General features: G+C 31.7%; 2 protein-coding genes across 2 annotated transcripts; one reads left to right on the top strand and one right to left on the bottom strand.

The window, feature by feature from the left end:
* Positions 1–4,410: 4,410 nt before the first annotated feature.
* Positions 4,411–14,535, bottom strand: LOC134711766 (DNA-directed RNA polymerases I and III subunit RPAC1-like). Its single transcript, XM_063572632.1, has 11 exons — positions 14,371–14,535; positions 12,004–12,075; positions 11,422–11,529; positions 10,856–10,988; positions 10,206–10,322; positions 9,423–9,472; positions 7,841–7,906; positions 6,737–6,803; positions 6,152–6,274; positions 5,308–5,424; positions 4,411–4,550 (listed from the first exon to the last, which is right to left on the bottom strand). The coding sequence occupies exons 1-11, from the start codon at positions 14,431–14,433 to the stop codon at positions 4,426–4,428; spliced, it is 1,041 nt and encodes a 346-aa protein (XP_063428702.1). The 5' UTR covers positions 14,434–14,535; the 3' UTR covers positions 4,411–4,425.
* A 962-nt stretch (positions 14,536–15,497) lies between these two features.
* LOC134711763 (AP-2 complex subunit sigma) lies at positions 15,498–26,221 on the top strand. Its single transcript, XM_063572629.1, has 4 exons — positions 15,498–15,567; positions 22,986–23,135; positions 24,017–24,190; positions 25,061–26,221. The coding sequence occupies exons 1-4, from the start codon at positions 15,565–15,567 to the stop codon at positions 25,160–25,162; spliced, it is 429 nt and encodes a 142-aa protein (XP_063428699.1). The 5' UTR covers positions 15,498–15,564; the 3' UTR covers positions 25,163–26,221.
* Positions 26,222–27,543: the final 1,322 nt, after the last annotated feature.

The following is a 27,543-nucleotide window of genomic DNA, read 5'->3' as shown; positions in this document are numbered from 1 at the left end:
TTTATGAACATGTAAACTCTGTAATATTGTCCTGATGATGCCGCATTAGCGGCGAAACATGTCGACTCAATAAAACTATCACCTTGCGGTAATCCAGATGTTGTTGTCTCTACATATTATATTTCCATGAGGTTTTAAGACAACCGCAGCATTATCCATACTTCGGTATCCATCTTGGTTACTCTACCAGCTTTTCCGTTAGAAGGTGTTGGTTCACTCGTCACAAATTTTCTAGTTAAAGAATTATTGAGGTGAAAATATCCTGTGACATTTCATTTAATATTGGACAAGCAACATCACTAAGCAAGTTTAAATACTGTGAATTCATTATTAATCGTTTTATACCAATTTTCATGGATTTCAAGGGTGCAGGGGAACCACAAATTTAAATGTTTAAAGAATTACAAATTTCCTAAAGGATTATACAGACATTGCTAGAACCACGAAATTATATACTAGTATCCAAGACAAAAATGTGTCCATAGTTCATGGATGTCCCATCCGCACTATCATTTTATAAGTTCAGTGGACAGTGAATTGGGGTAAAAACTCTAATTTGGCATTAAAATTAGAAAGATCATAGCATAGGGTATATGTGTACTAAGTTTCAAGTTGATTGGAACTCAACTTCACCAAAAACTACCTCAACCAAAAACTTTAACCAAATACTTTGACCTGAAGCAGGACAGATGAACGGACGAACAAACAAACAGTCGCACAGACCAGAAAACATAATGCCCATGAATGGGACATAAAAATGCAAGTTTTCCTCAATCCATGAGAATTGGTTCCCATGAAAGTTAATGCATCCATACAGTAGCATATAATAACCTTAACAGAAACCAAGAATATTTGTTCCATAAAACACACTGTTGACACTATTCAATTGTTATGTTCAGTTAATCTTAAACTTGGGGTAAAAATCTGTTTTGAGTAGTTTTAGTTCTTTTTATTAAAAATATGTATACCAAGTTTCAAGTAGATGTGACCAAAGTTTCATTGTCAACTACAGTAACCATAAACATAAACCTGAAAATATACTTATGTCCAACAATCACAATTTAATGTTCAGTGAACCTTGTTTTTGGGGTAAAAACCATAATTTGGCACAACTAGACATCATTGAGTTTGGAACAATCTCTGTGGGCCCCGTTGAATAATGTGTGGTAAAAATTTGTATCTTTACCATAAGACAACAGGCATTTGTCTAAGATTTTTTTCCCCCTTTATACTTTAACATATAACTAGGAAAAATAAATAAAGACACAGATTATGCCCCCACTAGCATATAATGTTATAATGGGACATAACTCAAGAACTGTAACAGTGAAGCTGCAAAAATTTGAACTTCAACTGACTGTAGTGGTAATAAGCATTATATATACATTTCAGTTAATTAAGTTCAGACAACTTAAGTTAAGAGAATAGAAATGAAAAAAATCAGCAATTTTTCCATTTGTAAAGGGGCATAATCCTAGGATGGTCATCAAATTGCTTGGAAGCACTGAATGGTAAAGATTGCTTTAATTTATCAGTTGGAAGTAAAATTGAATATTGCATTGTGTAAGGCATAGGTTTTAGTTGATTCAACTACCATTTTGGAAAAAATAAAGATAACTCAAATTTTCAAAGAAGATTTTAAAAAGCATTGATTGTAGTTGATATTCAACTATAATAATGGACAAAGGAAGATAACTCCAATTAAAAAAAAAAAATACTTGATTGATATTTTTGAAATTTTTCAGCAATTTTTCCATTTGTAAAGGGCATAACTCTTGAACAGTAAAAGTGACAGCCCCGAAATTCAAATATATTTTTTTTTTTTCATTTGCAAAAGGGCATAACTCTAGAACAGTAAAAGGGACGCCACCAAACAATACATACAGATGTACAGACGGAAAAGGGTAAAACTTAATGCCCCCTCCGCCACGGAGGGGGCATAAAAACATTATGAGACAAGTGCCTGATCATAGGACATAGGATTGTCAACTAAAACCAAAGTTTTTGACCTAGGAAGTTGTACATTATGACACACCCTCTGGTGTTGGTTTATATTCTTGTCAAGTATAAACTTCGAAATCATAAAGTCTCTCAAGATATAGAGCAAACATTGAAAAAATGATCTACACAATAGGACATGGGGATGTCAAGTGAAACCAAAGTTTTTGACCTTGACCTTTGACATAGGAAGAAAATACATTATGACACACCCTCTGGTGTTGGTTAATATACATGTCAAGTATAAACTTTGAAATTAATATCTAGCTAAGAGAGAACAGAATTTGTTAGGGACCGACCAACTGACAGACTGATCACTATCAGACCTCCTCCATTCAGAGGGGCCCCAATTACTTTTATTTTTACAACATAATGAACAAGTTTCAAGTTTATATGACCACACCACATAAGGTTAAAAAAACTTGACCAAAAATATTTACCTGATATAGGGTGGACATATACTCTGGGACAGAAGTGAGTTCTTACTAAAAAAAAAAGTCCTATCATTTCAACTAAAATCGATATTTAAAAAAAAAATCTTACCAGGCCCAAGACCACAATTAATTACCCCGCTTTTCGTTGTCCACGAATATAGTTCCTTTAAATTAGAGTGTATTTTGCCTTAATTTTTTTTCTTTCTCTTCCTCACTCATTTCTTAGATATTTTTGGGTGAAAATGGAAGAAGAGAGGTGAAATAAATTTTTGGATGTTGTATTTAAACTGATTTTGACATGGAAAGAGTGAATAGGCCAAGTGCAAAAAGGTAATATTTACAGTTTTCGAAACATCTCTTGACTTGTCAATAGGGGTATGGATGTGTATTGGCTAAATTTGTAAGATGTGTGAAAGCAATCTTTCTGAATTTTGGATATATTTTTGGACTTGAACTATACATAACACACACAAAAAATAAGACAAAAAGATTCGGTGCAATTTTTTTAATGAGACAAAAAGTTTTTAAGAACTAATAGAGGAATTAATTGTGGTCTGTGGCCACCAAGTAACTGTATGAGCAAGACCAGAAAAAATAATGCCCTTCTAAAATTGTGTGACTGGCAAAGAAAGGATGTGTAAATAAGCCTCTAAAAAAATCACTCAAAAACCAGTGAGTCGGCAAATAGTTTCAAGAAAAAACAAGAACGTGTCCTTAGTATGCCCCACTCATTTTCCATGTTCAGTGGAAGGTGGGTAAAAACTAGAGAGATTATATCATAGGGAAGACGTGTAATATGTTTCAAGTTGATTGGACTTCCAACTTCATCAAAAACTACTTTGACCCAAACTTTAACCTGAAGCGGGAGACACTGATGAATGAAGTAAGGAACAAACAGATACCCTAAAATATAATGCCCTTGGTGGGACAAATATTGATCAGACTGAAAAGGCTGTGTTGTATTTCTTAAACAATAGAGAATGATGTATGCTGAATATCTAAATAAAGTCAAACTGTATGTATCATTAATGGTACCAATTTTTCTGCACCAGATTCATATTTAACAATCACTAAATCTTCAGGAATACTCGAGGCCAAAGAAATTGAAAATCCTGATTCTTAAGCTTATTAAAAGGATAAAGAACTAAAGGTCAATCAAGTAGCAGAGACAACTGGACTATAAAAGAGATGACATTCGAATTGACATCCAAAAAGCATAAATATTGCTGGTTGAAAAATAAGGAAAAGGAATTTGATTTGCAGGTTTTTTTGGAAAAAGATGTGATTTTTATGAAATAAAAAATGTAAAAATGGGGAAATATCTTTAAACAACTACATAAAAAAAGGTGCACAACATCAATAAATACATTGCTGATTTTCAAACTCATCTTAAGATATTGATAATATAAACCAATAACATAAGTTTCATAAAAATCTGGCAAGGCTGTACAAATGAGAGTGCTAACAATGTAATTTTCCATATAGTTAATGTCCCAGTGGTATAACTCTTTCAAAACTTTTCAAAGACATTGCTTATTCAAACCTATGATACAAGTTTTATAAAAATCTGTCTTGATTGTACATGTGAGAGGGCTTACAAGCCACAGAATGACAGACATCCCATATTTCTTGGTCACCAATAAAATGCTGAGGTATCAGCCGAGAGAGTTGATAAACTTGAGGTACCAGCCTTGAAAGAGAAAGGTATACTTACAAAACTGTTATATTATTTGGACCATGAATAAACAAGTGTCTCCTCTAATTCTAAACTGGTGTGTGCTAGGCAGAGAAGAAAAAAATTATTTTAAAGTCTCTGATTGGACTTTGCAAAGGATTAAAATATCTCATGACCTCTATCTTAGGCAAACATCATGAGACCACTAAGGAAGTCAAAATTTGTATGAGCATACTATAACTGTAGACAGTGGTCTAAGTTCCTGTTACATTATAGATACTCAAATAATGGTTGACAACTGTGTAATGTAACATTGATTTATTTAGGTTTATCTGTGTTTTCTTTCAGTTCAGTTAGAAATGTTCTACATTTTTTCATCAGGACTTGGACAGCTTCACATACCAGTACGTCTGGTGTTAGGACACCTGTAGACTCCACAGAAACTGAAATAATATGTAACATGTTTAGTCTTATATCAAAAGTGGCATTTTATTATCATTTATTTTGTTTTTCATACTGTCACTTTTACAGATTCTCAAAGGAGTAAAATCTCAGAATTAGACTTACTCATTATTGTAGAATATTCAATGAATATACATTAGGGGCCAGCTGAAGGACGCCTTCGGGTGCGGGAATTTCTCGCTACATTGAAGACCTGTTGGTGACCTTCTGCTGTTGTTTTTTTATTTGGTCAGGTTGTTGTCTCTTTGACACATTCCCCATTTTCATTCTCAATTTTATAGTATAATTGAATATATTGGGTAGTCAGATATTTTATGCAGACATTTTGGGTATCCAATTTGCTGGAGTCTTCTGTACAAGAAAGAATTTTTTAACAGATGAATAAATTTCTTACTGCAAATTTATTCAGAATATCATGATTTTACTTAGATATTTATTTTCATTCAAATTTTAACACTTTGAACGGCTTATATCTTTTTTTTTTAAATGGTGACAGATGTATAATATTTCGCACCAGGGATAAGTTTGAATAACATAATATGCCAAAACATAGGAAAAAGAGATGTTTATCAATTTCAATTTCTTTTTACAAAGATTAAGTTTTTTCTGCAAATTTTCCACCTATTTTCACAAAAAATAAAATGCCCAATGTGTCACCAAAAAACAGATCAGATCATAGTCATCCCAGCCAGATTTATAAAGAAACTAAACCACTTGAGGTCTGAATAATTTACTTACATATGAAGTGATCCCTTATTCTTTCTAACTTGACTGTATCTTTCAGATCTTCATGGCGGAAGACTTCACGGCTACAGGTATCTTTTCTGGAATTTGCTACTCGAGCCTTCTTCCTTCCTAAAACAGAACAATCTATCTTAATAACCAGTTAATTATAGGTGCTTTCAATACAATGATAAACTGCCAATATTGGAAAAACAAATATCAATTTAGTTTAATAGTCTATCCTTAGATGCATGATTTTTTTTATTAGTTGTTATTGGCTTTGAACTAGCTGTCAATAACTGTGAGTACTCTCAGTCTGTACTTAGTGTCTTTTTGTTGTTGGGATGTACAATTACTTGGCCATGCCCACTCTGGTGTTTTTGTTAGATGTATTTCTATTTGAAATCAGATGAGTTTAGCCTTTTTTAACTGATTTTATAGTTCGTTCTTATGTTGTACTGTTATACCACTGTCCCAGGTTAGGAGAGGGTTGGGATCCCACTTACATGTTTAACCCATCCACATTCTGTTTGAATGTGACTGTCCCAAGTCAGGAGCCTTTAATTCAGTGGTTGTCGTCTGTTAGTGTGTTATATATTTGTTTTTCCTTCATTTGTTTTTACATAAATTAGACCGTGAGTTTTCTTGTTTGAATTGTTTTACATTCATCATTTCAGGGCCTTTTATAGCTGACTATTTGGTATGAGCTTTGCTTATTGTTAAAGGCCTGTGTAACCTATAGTTGTTAATGTGTGCGTCATCTGGTCTCTTGTGGAGAGTTGACTCAATGGCAATCATACCAAATCTTCTTAAGTATATTCTGCTTAATATGAACTGCTCATAACTGATCTTTACATACCTCCTTTAACTCTGTCTATTTCAATGACACCAGGAGAGAAACATTTCTGTAGTTTTTCTGCTAGAGAGCCCTCTACTGTTTGAAGTAATGTTATTTCAGGTAGGAGTCTATATGATGCTGTTGCTGAAAAAAAAACACCAGATAAATTCATTTTATTGAAACGATATCAAAAGTCAGCAATTGTGTTATTACAAGACTTTTGATCTTTCTCAAATTTTCTAGTATTTGCTCAAGATATTTTTAAAACTGCTCCTTGTTTTTGTACTATTAAATTATATCATGTGATTTTTAAGTTGCTCACTTAAATAAGTTGAAATATATTTTAGTTTACTAAAAAAAATTACACTGAAAACAAGAAAAGAAAAAACGACATTAATTGACATAAAGTCATAAGCCTTCGTCATTGATGTTGCTTTGGAATATCTTTATTACTCATTAGCTGTTCCAAATCTTATATCTAACTCTCATGATATTTGCAGCAGTGAATATTATGACTTAGCAAAGAAGACTCTGTGTGCTTTAAGCCGATGATAAAAGAGTTTTAAAGTCATCTGATAAAATATATTCTTTCTAAAACTAACTTACCAACTGGTGAGAACTTTGCATGATCTTTGCCTATACCTTTGACACAATGCATTCTGATGTCTAACTCCTAAAGTGAAAGAATGAAAATTACTAGATGGCATTAAGAACCTTAACGAAATTTGAAAGAGTTGGTCATGTTTGCTCAAAGTCTTCGATCAGATAATCAGAAAGTCTTAGATGTGATACAAACCTAACAGTCCCTAACAGGTTTTTTTTTTAGAAAGGCTGAAATCATTTTATTAGAAAAGCTAAAAGTTTTCAGTCTTGTTAACTGAAGTCTCAATTCCACACCTAAAAATAGCCTGAAAGTCTGTGGTTAAGTAAATCAAAAGTCTAGGGTCAGATAGGCTGCACTTCTCTGATTATGTTAGCTTAGTTGAGGTCTCACAAACATTTTTAACCCTGCAGCAGTTTTGTGTCTGTCCCTGGGGTATCTGGCCTTTGTTAGTCTGGTTTTTTTTTTTTAAATTTTGGTGCATTTATATATTTCAGAGTTTAGTGTGACATTCATTTTTGTTTAGGGGCTAGCTGCTGCGGGCCTCCAATTGCAGAATTTCCTTACTGTGTTGAAGATCCAGTGGTGACCGTGATGTGTTTTCTGGTCTTTGGTTGGGTTGTTGTCTCTTTCACACATTACCAGTTTCCATTCTCAATTTTATTTGAATAGACAAATAGGCTTTAATACTTTGGTAAGTAAGCCAGAAGTCTTTGGTAAGGTTAGCTGTACATATGACTCAGGATTTTGCCAATAAAATAAAATTAACAGTCTTTCAGTAATTTTTGTCATCAGGTTCCTATCTCATTGACCAATAGGATCCACATCTTCTTTCACTCATATTGAATTGTAAGAAAACTTCAAGGCCACTGTCTCTTAAAATAGAAACTTTTTTTTCTTTGTTGTTTATAAATTAAACTTGACTATAAAAAAAGAGGATATCTGTGGGTTGTGATTTTTTTTATTTCTGTACTTCATTGTAGATATATATATATCAATGATTCACTTCTACCTTTAGTTCAGAAAATTCAATAAATTTGAAACTTATTTGATTTAAAAGGAAGTTGGTTCCAAAATCTATGCTTCATAGCTCTAGGTATAATGCTTACCTGCCCTGGCCTTAACTTTGCTATTAAAATGTCATCATGGACTGGTCTGATTTCTCCTTCTTTGAACTGAAACAAAGAATGAATGCATTGATATCTATATACATGTATTACAAATAGTTGCATTTTTCAACAAGCATATAATATATGCTTGTTATACTATATGTATTCCATAATTAAAAATAATCCCAAGTTCAAATAATAGCCTGTTAATATACATAATACTGGCTCAATCATAATAAGTAAAATAACTGTGTTTTCCAATGAATTTGGTAGCAACATTAATATGTTTTTGTTAAGATAAACACAGTAGACATATATGACTTGATTTGTTATATTTGGTTTAGCTGAAAAAGTTGATGTCAGATGCTGCTATTCTACTACCTGATGAATCCTTACAGCCATGTTTGAAAACTAAGCGAGAAAATAGTCCTGTGGCCTCAATTTTAATTTCATTTTAAGAAAAGATTTTTTCCCCCTTTTCGGTCACCCGAAATCTGAAATAGGTTTTCAATGTACCAATCTTACAATTTTGTATAACCTGGAAAAATCATAATAAAAATGTAGCTTAAGCTAATTATTGAAAAAATCTTAATTATGATAGACAGAACACTGAATGAATATAATTATTTTTTCAACTAAGCTATTCAAGGGGAAATAACTAAGTTTTTTTAATAATTTATCAAAAAGTTGTTTAAATCATATTTTATTTAATCAAAAATATAATACCTTTAATATTAAATATAATAATATACTCATTCAGTTTCTTAAAATATAACATGTGCCAAATACACAACTTCCAACTGAGTAACTGTTTACCAAGATAAGTTTATTTGAAGTACTGTGCTGAATTTTAACATCAAATAACAATTTAAAACAATTTAAAACAAGTGAAACTGCTAGCTACTGCTCACTGATGATACCCCCGCCGCAAGTGGATAATATAAATAGTGTAAAAATAGGCAAGTGTTTGGTAAATAGGAAGTTGTCAAGTGATGAATCTGAAAATCCATCACACGGTAAAGCTGACTTATATAAATCATGAAACCAAATTTCAGAAATCCTTGTATTGTAGTTCCTGAGAAAAGTGTGATGAAAATTTTCAACTTGGCTATCATGTGTGAAATCATACAAGTGTTCGGTAAACAGGAAGTTGTCAAGTGAACAATCTGAAAACGCATCACACGGTATAGCTGACTTATATAAATCCTGAAACCAAATTTCAGAAATCCTTGTATTGTAGTTCCTGAGAAAAGTGTGATGAAAATTTTCAACTTGGCTATCATGTGTGAAATCATACAAGTGTTTGGTAAACAGGAAATTGTCAAGTGATCAATCTGAAAACGCATCACACAGTATAGCTGACTTAGATAGAAACTGAATTTCAGAAATCCTTGTATTGTAGTTTCTGAGAAAAATGCGACGAAATATATTCATGGGACGGACTTACTGACTGACGGACGGACAGACAGACGGAGAGACGGACGGACAGACAGAGGTAAAACAGTATACCCCCCCTTTTTTAAAGCGGGGGTATAATAAACTATTACAGTGACCTAAGATTTTAAGTAATGAAAAAACTTACAATTTCAGCTTGATTTCCTATTGGAACCCACTTCAGATGTTTTGTTGTCACTGGAATATAGGGCAATTATAAGATTTTTAGAAAATAACCAGTCATAATACAATAATTTATGTACATGTAGCTAGTGGATGTAATACTTTCATTCTATAAAAACTCTTTTGTTGAGAAATGCAATTTCTTCACTTGCAACTAATCTATAAATTTTACGACCTAAGGCTTAATATATAAAAAATAATAATTTTTATTGAAATCCGGAAATGTTTTCTCCGAGAATTAAATAGTGGAAATAACATTTTTCTCTATTGTTTTGAGGATGATAGTTTGGTAAATTTCAACATTCACTTCTAACAGTCAGTATGAAATGTTGTTTTTGTAAATATTAATAACCTTTTCAGACATGGTTTAATTTTCAGACAATCACAAATAGTAAATTCAAAGTGCTGTAAAATTATTTTCTACCTAAGAATAGGAAATTTCTGTATGTAGAAATAGTTTACTAGTATAAATCTGCAGAACAAATATATAAAATAATTCCCTTTCATAGAAATTTAGGATAATTTGACAAAAGTCTTCTACCAAAGGTTTTTTTAAATGGACAGACCAACAGACTACAGCTGTTGCTAGACCTGCTTTTGCACTTTTTATTTTTTAAGTTATTAACCAGTACATGTATTGCTTATTTATTTTGAAAAGAAAAATATATGACCATGATGACACTGAAACAGAATTGTTGGAGTGTTCATTTCTATAACTTACTATGTATGTTTTTACTAATCAATATACCTTTATGGTCTTTATACAGATCATCAGGATCTGTTGTGTCTGCAACTTTCAAACACTTTGTACATTTGACCTTCAACTGAAATTCTAAAGTATCACCAGCTGTTCCCTCTGTATCTCCTGATAAAGTCAAAAAAAAATCAGAGATGTTACAAATTATTACTCTTAGTGTGTTTAGGGATTTATTTGGGTATAAGACCTGAATATTTTTATTTTACTTCATATTCATTGTAGACCCCATTATCCATATCTTAGTCTGATTTTAAGCCACAACCATAAAAACATTTTAAAATTATGAAGGGTGGGAATGTTTTACACCAAATATCGTCAAATAATAATTTGTTGTTTCTGTAATCTGTACAAAATATAACAACATAAAAAAGACCTTATCTGTCTAATTTTGATCAATATTTTTTCAGCAAAAAGTAAAACAAAATTTGTTCTTTTTAATTTCATTCACATAGCTTCTATTTAAGTGTTAAAGCTTTGCTGGGGTCTTTCTTTATTTTATTGTTTGATACTGCCAGTATCATTTCATTTTAACTCTGCGTAATTTATGTTTTACAAGATAGTTGATCTTAAAAATCTGTGCTGGAAAAAATGAAATCAGTCTTAAAGTACATCTGTATAACACCCTTAATTCTTATTCCTACCTTCCTGTCTATATTCAAACAGTCTTGGATCAGCTTTAATAGGTATCAATCCCAGTCTGTGTGCTAATACTTCATCTTGTATTATAGAGGTATTATTGTAAATAAAAACTTTTTCTATGGCCATTGTGGGGACCTAAAATAATAATGGTAATGTCAATACATAACTAAAATCTAAATACATATCACTCAAGATATGACCAATAGCAACATACCCGTAGCCAGGGGGGGGGGTCGGGGGGTTCGGACGAACCCCCCCCTTGAAAACTCATAAGCACTGTTAAAGTCAATGTTCTGTTCGAATTGTGACTGTTAAAATCGAGTTTGTGAGTCAAACGAACCCCCCTTTGGAAATTCCTGGCTACGGGCTTGAGCAAAATATTCATAAACACTTGTTAGTCAACTTGAAAAGATCCCCAGAGCTTGTGTTTATGTTGTTTATTTGCTGAATACAGACATCAAATAAAACGTTCAATTGAATTGAAACCAGCTTTGTTTTCTTTACTTTTAAATGTTTCGGTAAAGAGGCATTACAAGTGTGAGTTTGTAACCAGCTATATTTTACTTACTTCAGAAAGAAGAATCCTTCTGAATGCATTGGCTATAGAAGCATCTACCCCTACCATATCAAATTCGAGTTCATCATGGCTCATCTTTACCATATCAATTCTGAACTTCTAAAAAAATATAATGGTTTACAACTATAACCTTGTTCTAAAATTTATTGTTCTATTAGTTCAGTGTCTTTGCTTTACTTTAATTTACTTTTTTTTTTAAATAATTTTATTCATAAATATTTGCTACTAATATATAATATTTGTAGCTTGTTTTTATGGTGTACTGTTATTCCATTGTCCCAGTTTAGCAGTAGGTAAGTGGGGGAACTTGGTGCATTCAAACAAGTTTAACTTAAGCCGCCACATTGTATGTGCCTGTCCCAAGTGAGGAGTCTGTTATTATGTGGTTGTTGTTTGTTACCGAATATCATTTTTGTATTTCGTAATTATTTTGTAAATAAATCAGGCAGTTAATTTTTCTCTTTTGAATTGCATTACATAAGCCATTCTTGAGGCTTTTTATAGCTGACTAGGATATGCAGTATGGGTTACAATTATTGTTGAAATCCGTACAGTAACCTATATAAATCTTACCTTTTCAAATTTTTTCTGACTCCATGAGTCATCATAATCTTCATAATTTCCAGGAAAGTCAGAGCTATGTGTCTAGAAATATAATTCAAGAGTTATGTTTTTATCATATATTTAGAGCAAGTACATTTGTACCTTAACATAAAAAATTACATACCCACATCATCGCGAGTCTGTGACTGAATTTAAGTACCTTAGTATGCCTTATTTTTAATATTTGTAAGGTCATATGATAAAGTCATGCTGATTATAAAGGTACACAAAGTTTTTTTCTTTCAATCTTTGTTTGAACCCGTCCTGGTTTTCTTACTACAACCAGAGGCTACTTGTACAATGAAGTTATAACCTGTGTATATAGCGAATTTTAATTCCAAATACACCATTTTTGGTGGTACATCTGACAGAGACAGAATGTAGAGATTAGGCAACAGGTGTACATGTAGCATGTGCTGTATGTTGACTGAGCATGCACGAAAGCATACATGTATACGACATGGATTGATAATGGTCTCCTAACTAGATCATTTTCTCAAAAATTGGCACTGTCAAAACAAAGATTACTTCAAAGACAAATTTATAAAGTACAAAACACTACATTTTAAAGAGTTCAGGGTGATTTCAAGATACATGTACACTTAGCCTAGAGTCTAAATAATTATGATATCTTGAAAGGCTATTTTAACACACCTTATTGCTATTTGACCAACCATAACTGCATGGACATCAGACATTTTCCTGTAAAATTTTGAAGTCATAATACACAATGTACAAAATAATCTGACGCCCACAATGGAAAAGTTATTAATTTATGAAATCAATAGTTCAAGAAGGACAGATTGTTGGGTCAGCCGGGAATAGCAATAAGGTGAATTCTGTTCTGTGACACCTTCCTAAATGTATGTATACGACATCACTCTTTCGTATTCTACAATCAATCTGGGAACAGTACATGTACATGTATATCTAACAGGAAATGAATCTGATAGGCTTATCAATAATTAAATAAAGTTGATAAAATCTTTGAATTCATGACACTTTGTGATTTTTATGGATTTTGGTGGCATCTGATTGAAAAACTATTGGAACTGCTCAATAAATTAACCACATACAGTAGTTATAATCCTAAATTAATACCAGTGTTATCATAAAGAAGATATCTTTTTTCATATTAAATGAACAAAACAATTGTGATTTATTTGATGTGAAGTGTTTTAAAATGTTTTAAAGTTAGGACGGCATGCAGCGCAATTTTTTTTTTGTTACACTGTAAAGGCTGTTTGCATTCAGTACTATCATGATCATTCTATTATCAAGTGAATGCCATTTAAATACAAAATGTAACAAAATTAAAGTGACAGAATACAAGTTTGATACACTGGCATCACTATAAAACAATTTTGAATGACATTTTATTTACATGTATATTATCAGAAATATTAGGATAAGAGAGCGGGTCATTTTTAACACATGTCAAATTCTGTATAGTTTCATTATTACCTATGACCACAACAATAAAATCAGCTACCATAAGGAAGTGTCATGTCCTGTCAATATCTATGTTCCTGAATCAATATAATTTGGCCCTGAAGAATCCTGATCCTGCACCTAAACAAATGAACTGAAATACTGTTTGATATAACTAGGAGAAACTACAGTACAATGTGGGTCTCATTGGGGTCCTAAGCGTGACGTGAGAGGGGATAGGAGGGGTCCTGATCCCGAAATCCCAAACTAAAAAACACCAAATCCCGAAATCCCGGGCTTATAAATACGAAATCCTGAGGTCCCGAAATTCGAAAAAAGAATTCCCAGATCACGAAAGGGTCAATCCCGAGCTTAAAAACACCTGATCCCGGAGTCCCGATAAAGGTCCTATCCCCCTTAGTCCAAATAATTATGACGTCTTGAAATGTAAGGTGTCAAAGAAAAAATTTATAATAGCCTTTCAAGACGTCATAATTATTTGGACTAATCCCCCCTCTGACGTGGGCCTGCTGATTTTTGTGAGCGTGACACGTGAAAGTCAAATAAATGTGTCGTGAGAACGGGAAATGAGGTCTAGCGGGACCAGGGAAATGACAAAAAAATGGGAATTCCTTACGTTCATAGTGTTAGCGGGATACGGGAATCTGACAAAACAGTAAGCGGGATCCGTGATCGCAAACCCCCCAATGAGACCCCCTACAATGAATAAAAAAGGAAACACAAAGAGATTCAAAGAGACTAGTTATGTCAACATATATATTGACCTTAGGAACAAGATCATGACATGTATCTACTCCTCTTTTTAAACAGAATTCAGAAATTGCAACTGGTAACAGAAGCTTACAACCTATACTAGTTCCATATAAATGCTGAATAAAAACATACATTTTCTACAGCATGCTCCCGTAGAGTAACTTTCCTCCTGACGTCATCTATTAGGTCTGTCATGATAGACTTTTTTTAATATTTCTAAGATACATGCATGAATAAAGTGTTTGTAAACAGCTCAGTCCATGTGCTACTTTACAAAGATCGTCTGAACGCTTTGTAGCAACCTAAAACTCCTGGGTACACGACAACTCGTACTTTCGACAAGTCGTACTCAACCAACTCGTACCCTATTTTTACCAACTCGTAACCATGTTTTATTTGATATTATTTATCTAGTTTATATGCATATTATTAAGTTAGTTATTGTAACTTTCTTTCGTATATCATTATATAGCAAAATACAAATGAAAAAACAACTTTCAATGTTAATAAAATGCAATTTAAATAAGCTGACATGTATGTAATGGTAATCGTTTATTTGATATGCACATTAAAATAATTATGACTACACAATATACTAATCAGTGGTCTTTAGTGGATAACATACCTACAAAAATAGAATGTGAATAAGGGCCGATTTACTGGTAATCGACATGCTTCAGGTGTGAAACAATGATCAATGAATCACCGGCACGCGAACTGCAATACATAATTTGTTTATTAAAGTGTCACATATTACTTGTGATTTCTTATAGGGTAAAAAATTATCAATAATGTTTAAATATACGTGATGTCAAGTGCCTTTGCATAGAATTGTAAGTAAATTGAATTATGAAATAAAATTATCTATCATAATTATAAAAAATTAAACCAATACATTTTAATTCTCATAGGCATTTATAAAGAGTTGTATAATCAGCTAGTACAACAGGAAGAAGAGATAAATATTTACTACTTACACGAAAAAACTAAGACATGTTCAACGCAATGTTCACTAAAAAATATCCTTTTCATATTCTATATGGATCTACCTCAGGGTGCATTGGGATACTTCAGGGAGTTAAAATATCCATATCTACGGATATAAACGTAGAAAACTTGTATTGTATTATAATGCTAAAAAAATATAGGGTACGACTTAGTAGAAGTACGAGTTGGTAGAAGTACGAGTTGCCGAAAGTACGAGTTGGCTGAGTACGAGTTGCCGAAAGTACGAGTTGACATGTATCCCAACTCTTAGTGCAAAACGTTCTTCTGACGTTGAATGTGGGAGGCTAATCATTTCCGGTATACGAATTTATTCAGAAAATGGTAACATTGCCTCTTTTTATTATATTTCAAGGCATTTACTCAATGCTTGATTATTTGACCATAACTCTTTCTCATTTGTTAACAACTTTCAATAGTGCTATGTGTATTCGGAGTTGAGATCCACATTTTGATCTGTTGTTGCTGTTGTAGACACTCACTTTTGACAGCTACATGTAAAATGTATGATAAGATTTCTCAAATATACGAAATATACAATAGACCACTTTCTGTGCAGAATAAACCAGAAATAATGGTTGTTCTGTAGGTACTTACTGACAATTCCTTAATGACAGCAGTGATTATTGTCAATTTTGATAATTCAATTTGCCGTACTATAATTCGTACAATATAGAATTATAGTTTTCCAACCACTCGCTCAACATTGGAATGGAAGTGACGACGCCCCTAAACACTATAATGATGTTCACTTAAACCAGACTTTTTGATGGAAATGCATCGAACTCGAAAGTTGTCTATTGAATTCCTTTCTGACTGGTTAAATTTAATATTTTGTGTGAGTTCATAGACTAGTGTGCTTTTCTCCTGCATCAACTGAAAAAAAGGTTGTACAGAGTCGTTGCCTACTTTTGAAAGAATAAAGTTCTGTTGGGCTACTTCTGAAATTTAACATACCATAGATACTTGTTAGTTTGTTATTTTTGCAAGATCATGACATCTCAGGATTTTCAATTTAATGGTGACTTAATGCAAAAATGTTTATCATCGGTAAAGTGCTACTTCAAAAAACTTAACTGCATTGCATTTTCACTAATATTGGTTAAGTAGTATCAGCTCCTAAAAAGATGGGAATGATCTTGCATAATAATTGTTTAAATGTCTATTTTCACTTTTACTGTTTTATTCCTATTCTAGAATAACTTTGATTTTTTGGGGAAAATCCTTTAAGCAATGTTATTGACATCGGAAACAATGACTTGTCATCTATTTTTAGGTTACATGTATTTGGTGCTCTTTTTCATTTTTAAGGCCAAGAGTGTTTTTTTTAAGTCTAGTTGTAAGCAGATTTTTTATGATCAGAAAATAATTTGATATTTTGTGATAAAACAAAATCTGCAGAGTATTTGCACCTAAAAATAATTTATTGCTATTCCACTAAATGCAAATGGAATGAAAAAGTACTTTGATGCATTTATGACATTGTGCCATAGTGATAGTTATCTTAAACATGTTTAAAGTCTTTTAAAATAGCAAATTTTCTGGAGAATAAAAAAGTTGTATATAGATATAGGTCTATTAGGAAGATGTGGTGTGAGTGCCAATGTCAGAGACAACTCTCCATCCAAGTAACAATTTAAAAAGTAAACCATTATAGGTTAAAGTACGTCCTTCAACACGGAGCCTTGGCTCACACTGAACAACAAGCTATAAAGGACCCCAAAATTAATAGTGTAAAACCATTCAAACGGGAAAACCAACGGTCTAATCTATATAAACAAAACGAGAAACACGTATATATTACATAAACAAATGACAACTACTGACTACTGTACATCAGATTCCTGACTTAGGACAGGTGCAAACATTTGCAGCGGAATTAAACATTTTAATGGATCCAAACCTTCTCCCTTTTTCTGAAACAATAGCATAACATCACAACATAGAAAAACACATGATAAAATATAAATTGGTTTGGTCGACTTAACTCAATCAAAAAATATATATAGTATACATTTACATGTATGCTAATTTCTCTATTTGACGAGATATTCATTTGTTTTATAATCTCAAGTTTATTCTGTAATGTTAAAATACATAATGCAATACACCTGACTAATAAATATTTCCACATGTGCTAAAGCTACTGTCCAATACAAAGGTCACAAAACTTACAAGCATATCTACTTATTTTATGGAATCGGGTCACAATATGAAATCAAATACAGACAGATTGACCATGTTTCTGAAACTATCCATCAACTAAGTGTATCACATTCTTTGCAAATGATTAAAGAATATTTTCATACACAGTGGATAACATTTGCTCCAATTCAAGGTTCTGATTAACCACGTTTATTTCACATGTGAAATTATTGTTTTTTATTTGACTGGGAAAAAATCAATGTAATTCATTGCAACAAATGTAATAAGATATTTTAATCAGTTGTAAAAATTTCAAAAGTTAAGCACAAGTGCCAAATTTAATTGGGTTTTTATTCAGAAATCCTAGTGGTATTGAAATTTTATATTACAATTTTAAAATAAATGTTTTGATCTGAGAAAGCTATCAATTTTCTGCCGGGAAACATTACATTCACTCTGTGCCTGTGGTTAAAGTTTAAAAATTTTAATAACTTTCTTGAAATGAACTATCCTGGATTTGTACCAAACTTGGACAGAAGCTTGTTTATGATCAAAGCTAATATCTACATGGAAATTTTGTTAAACTTTTGTACTTGTTTATCTGTATCAGCAAAAAATAGGTTATTGGTTATTGTGCCCTGAGGCCTGATTCCAAATGATTTGACGTCATTGCGTCTTTAACGACAGTTGATAACCCTTTGTGATAAAAAAAAAAAATATTTTACTTGTAATGTTTAATTAAATTGAACTTTTTTTCTCTTTTCCGCAGAACTTAAATATGTGATATATACATCTACATGTAGATTATAACGTGTGTTTTCCATATGGCCCTGGTATCATCCCTCAACCCATATCAGCCCTCGGCTAAATCCTCAAGGCCGATATAGGAGTCTCTGGATGATAACAACAACAACAACAAAAACAACAATACTTTATTTTAAGAGGGTTACACAGTTAGCTATATAACTAATCTTCCCTGAGGCCCTCGTAATGAAAAATCAAACAAAACACAAACATATACTAGTACATTGCATACATACATTAGCATAAAAAGTCAAGTGTGATAATAATGTTCAATACAACTTGATAAAATGTGATGAAAAAATAAACATGATGACATGATCAGTTTTTTATATTATTTATACAGCTAGGTTGATTTCAATAAATGATCTGTTATTTTGTATTTGAAAGAATTAATATTTGTAATATTTCTTAACGGTATTGGCAAATTATTCCACAAGAATGGTCCAGAATACATAAAAGATTTTTTGAATAATTCTGTTTTTGGTTTAGGGAGTATGAGGTTTCCTTGAACAGCATTTCTCAAGGGGTACGGATTTCTGTCTGAAACATAATGAAACTTGTTAGTAAGATATGATGGGGCATCATTATTAATACACTTAAATGTCATCACTAACTTATGATATTTTATTCTCTGTTCAACTGTCATCCAGTTTAAGTGTTTGAATAAGGGTGCAGAAGGAGCGAATGGGTCTGTTTCTAGTATTAATCTAGCAGCCCTCTTTTGTAATTTTAATATCCTTTTTAAACCCTCACTGCTACAACTACTCCACACTATACAACAATAATCAATAAGTGGCAAGATATAACCATTATAGAATAATTTTCTGCAGTCTAGATTTAGAAATTTTTTAATCTTTAATAGTAGATATAGTCTAGATGATATTTTTGAGCAGATCAAGTCAATTTGGGTTGTCCATGTGAGGGAAGGGTCAATTTTAATGCCTAAAAGACTTTCGCATGTGGAAGATTGTATCACTTGATTGTTAATAGTTAAACAACTCTCATTGTAATGTGGCATTGCTCTTTGCTTCGTTCCAATAATCATATATTTTGTTTTATTTTTATTGATGAACATATTGTTATCATTGCACCATGCCTCTACACCATGTAAATCTTCTTGTACCTTTGACTGAAGAGTTTGATAACAATTACCAGAAAGATGTAAGGTTGAATCATCGGCATATAAATCAGTGCAACAATTTTTCATATAAATAGGAAGGTCGTTGATGTATAATATAAACAGAAGGGGGCCTAATATGGAGCCTTGAGGAACACCATACTTGATATGAAGTTTTTCAGAATGAGCATTACCAATTTGTACTTGTTGAGTTCTTTCATTCAAATACGATTGAAAAAAAGAAACAGCAGTATTATCAAATCCATAAATTTCAAGTTTTTTACAGAGGATATCATGATCTACTACATCAAAAGCTTTCTTAAAATCCAACAGGATTGCTAAGTTGATATTACCATCATTCATATCCTGTATCCATTTATCTATGATATTGATAAGGGCAGTTTGGCAAGAGTGTTCTTGTCGAAACCCAGACTGTGCTGGGTGTAAAAGATCTAATCTTTTAAGATAGTCAAACAAATGTTTTGAAACATGCTTTTCTAAAAGTTTTGATAAAACTGGAAGTACAGAAATTGGTCTATAATTTGTTGCCATGAATTTTTCACCAGCTTTAAAGACAGGGGTTACTCTTGCATTCTTTAAAACACAGGGAAATGTACTTGTATCTATTATTCTATTAAAAATGTAAGTTAAAGATGAAGTTATGAAAGGAGCACTCAATTTTTAAATTTTTGGTCCTATGTTATCAGATCCGGTGGATTTATTAATGTCAAGTTTGATCATCTCATTAAATAGACCATTTATTGTGACTGGTGGAATTGAAAATTTTACTTGTTCTGACTTCGTAAATTTCTTTTGTACAAAATTATTTAATTTTGCATAATCATTATTTTTGCTCATACATCTGTCAGTCCTCAGGTTTTCAACACAAGATGTAAAAAACTTATTAAAAACATTACAAATGTCCCTGACATTATTAGTTTTAATACCATCTTCATTTAAAAGTTCATATGGCTTTTCTTGTTGGGATGGGTTAAGACTGTGAATACATTTCCACAAATCTTTAGATGCTTTGGAATCTTTTACCATCTTTGAATAAAAATTTCTTTTTGATTCATCGATTATGTGCTTTGTCCTGTTTCGCCAAAATTTGAACTCTGACCACATTTCTAATTTATGGTATTTTTCTCTCATTTTTCTGGCATATGCAATTTCATTATTGAACCATTCAGGTTGTCTGTCTCTTTTTACTCGTTTAGTAACAATTGGTGCATGCTTATCTAGAACTGCATTAAATATGTCATACCACATCTGAATACATGTATTTGGGTGACTTTCATGTTCAATTTTATCAAAAGGTGCAATAGCTAAGTCACTTAGAAAATTAGCCTCATTGAAATTTTTAAAATTTCTGTAAGAAATGGTAGTATGAATATCTTTTTTGATATAAGTGGAATTTTTTTCTTTTCTAGTTAAACAAACTGGATAATGATCACTTATTGAAAATTTAGCAACATGTGATTCTAGTATCAAATCTTTATTGGTGACATAAACATGATCAATTAGTGTACTAGAATCAGGTGTAACTCTTGTTGCCTCTTGAATTATCTGGTTGAGGTTGCAGGTTTCTAATAAACTTAGCCATTTTTGTGGTTGTTTATTAGGTTTTAAAAAATCTATATTAAAATCACCAACTAAAATAATATCTGAATTATGATTAATAGCAGTTGTAATTTCTTTTTCAAATTCATCAATCCAATTAATTAGTGAATTAGGAGGTCTGTATACTGAACATAATAAAAATGATTTTTTGTGAACTGGTTTTATTTCAAACCACATTGTTTCAATGTCACTTATTTCAAATTCAGCTTTTCTATTAAATGTTACTTTTTCTGAAAAATAAGCAACCAAACCACCTCCACCTCGTAATAGTCTATCTTTTCTGTTTAAAATGAACCCAGGAATTTGTATAAAATTATCCTGGGTGTTAATGTCCAAAAATGTTTCACAACAACAGTATATGTCAGGAGGATTTTCAGAAAACATTAAATTGTATTTGATTTCATCCAGCTTGTGTTCAAGTCTGTTGACATTATGTGAACATATTTTTATACCCTTTGTTGAAGAAAAGTCATAAACATTATCCTTTTCTTCAGATGTTTCTTGTAAATTAGGTAATAATTCATAACAATTATTATTAAATAAGGCATATAAGCATGCTATCAATAATACACTTAATCCAAAAGAAAAACAAAGCTTTAGATCAACAGGTGATAAGGCCTCAGGGGGATTGCATAAAACATTAATATCAGTACATTGCAAATTAATTACCTCATCATTAGATTCATAAGTAACATTATCAGATTCTGTAACGGCTACACAAAGATTGTCATTCACTGTAAAATTTCCAGCATTAGTCATACTGATGATTGCATTTATCTTGTTCAAATCACTTATACTAGTTTTAGAAAAATTACCAATAGATTTGTCCATTCTACTTGAAGAATGTTTAAGTTTGATGTTTTGTTCACTTTTGTTAAAAATATTATGTAGACTCCCATTTTTAGGGCAGATACATGTGTAATTATTACATTCTTGACAAATTTGATTTAAAACATCAAAGTAGTTTGTGGAAGTTTTTTCTTTTTTAGAAATAAATTTCAAAGATGAAATGGCTATATCTTCTTTGCCAATTTTTTAACTCCAATACAGATCACAAAATTTCTTCTTATGACCAAATGAATTACAGGAGAAACAAGACACGGGTTTACCATGTCTACATGTAGTTAGGTCATGACCTCTTTCACCACAGTATTGACAGTAATCATTGTTTGATGAATTTAATAAAAACAATAATGTTGGTGTTCATATCTGCTTTAGATCTGAGCAAGTACAGCAGACTTTCATAGTTCTCTTGGATCAAATCCAGGGGGGCACCATTGCTTATATCATTCCCACCAATATGGACAATGATTGATCGATATTGCCTTATGTCAGTATCTTTAACAATATTGATAATATCAATAATTCTTGCACCTCTGTTTGTTGATACACGGGTGTTAATCAGGTCTCTTGTATTTATGCTTTTCAGAAGGGAACTTCCGATGACAAGAATGTTGTTGTTATTAAAATTTCTACTAATTTTCTGTTGTTGGGATCTATTCACAAGTCTTTTGTCCTTGTTTTCCTGGGAGTACGATTTAGAGGTATTATTAATATCAGGAGTTGATTGAATGCACCTTTCAACATTTTTTGAATGCACCTCTGGAGGGGATGTTTGCATGGTACTGTCCTTTAAATCAGGATGAATTTGAGTTCCAATGCTACTAGTTTTAGGTTTTGTATTTACCAGGGCCAATATGGAAACGGGCATGTTATAATCTACAAATTGTACATGCATACATATTATCTTATCTTATACATGTTATATACCTGTATATTTTGAAGCTGTATTCTAGAGTAACATGTATTCTGAATTATTCAAGAGACAAATTCACACAGGCAAAGGGAATTTAATGACATTTGACTTCCATTTCAAAAGTCCTTATTAAAGAAACTTTTATCATTACTGGTCTTGTGAAAAAGAAACATGCTAATACCAGGATGTTGACCAATGTCCAGCAGTCTGTCTAGTAATTTGAGTAAGTTATATATTAAACTTTTGCTGCTATTTAACTTTAAGGTATTAACTGTAAATTTACAATACATTTTTTTCTAGATTCGTTTTATCCTGATACAGAACCGGGCTGGCAAAACCCGTCTGGCTAAGTGGTATATGCATTTTGATGATGATGAAAAACAGAAACTAATTGAAGAAGTGCACGCTGTTGTTACTGTCCGTGATGCTAAACACACTAACTTTGTAGAGGTATGCTATGTTATACTACCCCATGTACAATACCTCCTATCATATGAACAAACACAATTATTTTTTAAGTGTCACTTGTACTAAAATTTTATACATATGTATCACTCAGGGCTGTTCCAGAAAATACTATGTCCCCCCCAGGGACGGCACTTTTTTTTAACCCCCACCCCCCACAGAAATTAAATTTAATTAGAACAGCACTCCCTTTGCATTTTGGTATTTCAAATACAACCACCCACATAATATTTAAAAAAATTGCCTTCCCTGGGGGGGACATAGTTTTTTCTGGAACAGCCCTCAGTGTAATGCAATATGATTCATGAAAAAAAGTGGACACAGTAAGATTCAAGTGGTGTATCATAAAAATGCTAAAACATCAACTTGAAACTAAGCACACTTACAAAAAATGTATTACGATTTGATATACAATTCTAAATAAAAAAAATGCAAAGTATGGATTTTGATGCTCAATTTATAGTTCCCTTAACATAGAAATGTGATGTTGTCAACAGTTTTAATTGTTATAAAATTGAAGATGTGGTATGATTGCCAATGAGAAACCTCACAAGAGACCAAATGACACAGATATTAACTTTCATGATTTCTTGTCATCTTACATGTTGTATAGTATGACCTTCAACAATGTTTGCCCATGCTGCAAAGTCAGCCATAAATACCCCGCCATGACACATGTAAAGCAATTTAAATGAGAAAACTAAAGGCCAAATGTATGTACAAAATAATGAATAATGAACAATAATGAATGCTTACTGGGAGATTACGTTCAAGCAATCCAATGATACTTTTAACGTGTATAAGATTCTTTCTACTATAGATATACATGCACCTGCTATTATAATATGTATTTTTATTTTTTACAGTTTAGGAATTTTAAGATTGTGTACAGAAGATATGCTGGTTTATATTTCTGTATCTGTGTTGATGTAAACGACAACAATCTTGCATACTTAGAGGCAATACACAACTTTGTAGAAGTGCTTAATGAATATTTCCATAATGTCTGTGAATTAGATCTTGTATTCAACTTTTATAAGGTAAAGTATTTATAATGTATGAATTTGTATCTCAATAGAACACCTTTATTTTGTGTTCATAATTATACATGTTGAATACTAGGATCTTATTTGATTTATGAATGACAGTACATATAAAAAAGAAGATGTGGTATGATTGCCACTGAAACAACTACATGTATCCACAAAAGACCAAAATGACACAAACATTAACAACTACATGTATAGGTCACTGTATGGCCTTCAACAATGAGCATGTACATGTATGTATTCCTTTTGAACTTGGTGGTTTTCTCCCTGGCTTCCTCAACCAATAAAGCTTGTCATAGCCAAGTGAGCTGAAATTGATGTAAAAAGAAACACCAACAATTAATCTTTCAATCTTATAAAATTCATGATGTAACTGACAGAACAAGTCCTGCAATTACAGAATTTTCATTATGAAGTTCTGACTATTTATTTTCTATCTTCTGTGTTCTCAATGTTGAGCCTCAACAAAATGAAAGTAATTGGTTTCTATTGAATTCATACATTCCTTTAAGGGTCTGTACAGTGAAATCAGGAAAACCAATGTTCTAATCTATATAAAAAAAAAAACACAAAGAAAGGAGAAAAACTTATGGTCCACATCATCAAACGACAACCACTGAACAACAGGTTCCTGACTTAGGATAGGTGCAAACAAATGCAGCAGGTTTTAAATGTTTTAAAATCCCAGTTTGCCATCAATTTTGGAGCACTGTCCCCCAGGTCATAGTCCTGAATTAGCAATGTTGCTATTCATCAGATTGTCTGTTTTGGAATTTTCTACTGACAGACAAGACATATCTTTGTGTCAACAGTTTATATGATTGGAAACTTCATTTTTACTTACTTATTTATTATTTTTAGGTTTACAGTGTAGTGGATGAGATGTTTTTAGCGGGAGAAATTCGAGAGACAAGTCAAACAAAAGTTTTAAAACAACTTCTCATGTTATCATCATTAGAATAAATAATATGTTATAGGACTTAATAAATATAGACCAAAGTGTTGTAGGCAGAAATGTCATGTATGATATTGTGTATGATTTTACAACTGTGAACTTTATAATAGTTGGTTGTTTTCTGAAATGTTACTATAATCAGCTATTTAGATTAATGTCTTAGTCCATATGTAAAAATCAAATTATGTTTCTGAAGACAGCATTTGAGTTTAAGGTAAAATATTTGCGTAAAAAATGAATAAAACTAGATGTGATTCGAGTGGAAAGTGTAGTTTTTATTTTGATGTAAAGTGATCATTATATTATCCATATGTTGTTTTGTTGAGAAATGATAATAATGAGAACATTCATAGATATTGTTCAAATGAATGATACATTCCAAAATCATCTAATTATTGTTAATGAATATGCAGAATATTATTGCATTCTCACACATGTTTTTGTGTATCATGCTTTACTTGAGAACTACATATATATACAATCCTGTTTAAGAGACCACCTGTATTTATCCAAAACCTGTGTTAAAAGACCACCAATTTTAGATCCCTCTAAAGTACCTTTCACATAAATTGAATTTGTAATAAAAGACCACCTCTCTTAAGAGACAAGATTTTTGCTCTACCTTCTGTGTCTCTTAAAACAGGTTTCACTGTATATAATTATCAGAAAGGAATGGAAATAATTTAGGCATACAAAGTCTAATTGCAGCTAAGAAAAATTGATTAGACCCTTATCATAGAAGTAAATTAAGGCATTTTGGTGAGAAACTGGTAAAAATAAAGAGGCCTCTGAAAAAATTACATAAATCCCCATATACAGGAAACACTATCAATGTTAAATACTCATTTATTCATTATCTATATGAGTATTGATATATCAAATATAAATTAGAGGTACAAAACTGTTCTTATATTTATGATAACAAAGGTGAAATAATACTAGAGTTTTTTGCCTCTGGTATTTGCTGCAATGGTTTATTGTCATAACTGAAGCATTACAAATACATGTAGTACCATAAAATGGGAATGTGCAATGTACATCCTGAAAATAAAGTATCTGTAAACATACATGTATATATTGTTGTTTTATATGCATTTATTTGATATTGTTAACATATTCTGACCAAGTTGATTTAGGACATATATCCACTGTTACAATTTAAAAATCAGATTGGCTTCATTGTGTTATAAGTCTGACAGTGTCAGTCTGTCAAATCAGTTTTCCACATTATTTTTCTTCATGCTTAAAGATATTGATTTGATATTTCATAATTTGGTGTATTGTTTTATTATGACAAGTGACAGTTTGAATTTTGTTCTAGTGATTTTGTTCAGAGTTGTGGTCCTTTGACTTAGAAAATTAACTAAATTTTCCACAATTTTTTTAAAGATTCTTGAAGGTATTGATTTGATAGTTGTATTGTAGTTTTATCATAAGTTACATTTCAGGTTTGGATTTTGTGCAGAGTTATGGTCCTTGGATTTAGAAAAATTCACTCAAATAGTTAGTTTTCCACACTGTTTGTCCTTTTTGTCAAGCCTTCGACTTTAGTCGAAAAAGCGAGACTAAGCAATCCTACTTTCCGTCGTCGTCGGCGGCGTCCACAATTATTCACTCTGTGGTTAAAGTTTTTGAAATTTTAATAACTTTCTTAAACTGTACTGGATTTCTACCAAACTTGGACAAAAGCTTGTTTATGATCATAAGATAGTATCCAGAAGTAAATTTTGTAAAATAAAATTCATTTTTTTCCTTATTTTACTTATAAATGGACTTAGTTTTTTCTGCAGGGAAACATTACATTCACTCTGTGGTTAAAGTTTTAAGAATTTTAATAACTTTCTTAAACTATCCTTGATTTGTACCAAACTTGGACAGAAGCTTGTTCATGATCATAAGATAGTATCCAGAAGTAAATTTTGTAAAAATAAAATTCCATTTTTTCCGTATTTTACTTATAAATGGACTTAGTTTTTTTCTGCGGGGAAACATTACATTCACTCTGTGGTGAAAGTTTTTAGAATTTTAATAACTTTCCTAAACTATCCTGGGTTTGTACAAAACTTGGACAGAAGCTTGCTTATGATCATAAGATAGTATCCAGAAGTAAATTTTGTGAAAAAATAATTTACTTTTAAATGGACTTAGTTTTTCTGTGGGGAAAGTTTACTTTCTTAAACTATCCTGGGTTTGTACCAAACTTGGACAGTAGCTTATTTATGATCATAAGATAGTATCCAGAAGTAAATTTGGACTTAGATTTTCTTCCAGTTAGCATTGCATACAGTCTGCAGTTAAAGTTTTCAAAACATTTATTAGATTCATTAACTATCCTAGATTTTTACCAAACTTGGACAGAAGCTTCTTACAATCAAAAGATAGTATCATG

Source organism: Mytilus trossulus, chromosome 3 (genome assembly GCF_036588685.1).
Source record: "Mytilus trossulus isolate FHL-02 chromosome 3, PNRI_Mtr1.1.1.hap1, whole genome shotgun sequence".
NCBI classification, from domain to species: Eukaryota; Metazoa; Mollusca; class Bivalvia; order Mytilida; family Mytilidae; genus Mytilus; species Mytilus trossulus.
Note: the sequence above shows the minus strand (reverse complement) of the source record. Positions and strands in the feature narration are given on the sequence as shown.

Excerpts from the sequence above, each read along its gene's own strand:
- LOC134711763 (XM_063572629.1), top strand. Across the intron at positions 23,136-24,016 it reads AACACACTAACTTTGTAGAG|TTTAGGAATTTTAAGATTGT; the intron begins GTATGCTATGTT and ends TATTTTTTACAG. Across the intron at positions 24,191-25,060 it reads TTGTATTCAACTTTTATAAG|GTTTACAGTGTAGTGGATGA; the intron begins GTAAAGTATTTA and ends TATTATTTTTAG.
- LOC134711766 (XM_063572632.1), bottom strand. The coding sequence starts at position 14,433 with ATGACAGACCTAATAGATGACGTCAGGAGGAAAGTTACTCTACGGGAG. Across the intron at positions 9,473-10,205 it reads TCTGTATAAAGACCATAAAG|TGACAACAAAACATCTGAAG; the intron begins GTATATTGATTA and ends CCTATATTCCAG. Across the intron at positions 6,804-7,840 it reads CAAAGTTAAGGCCAGGGCAG|GAGTTAGACATCAGAATGCA; the intron begins GTAAGCATTATA and ends CTTTCACTTTAG.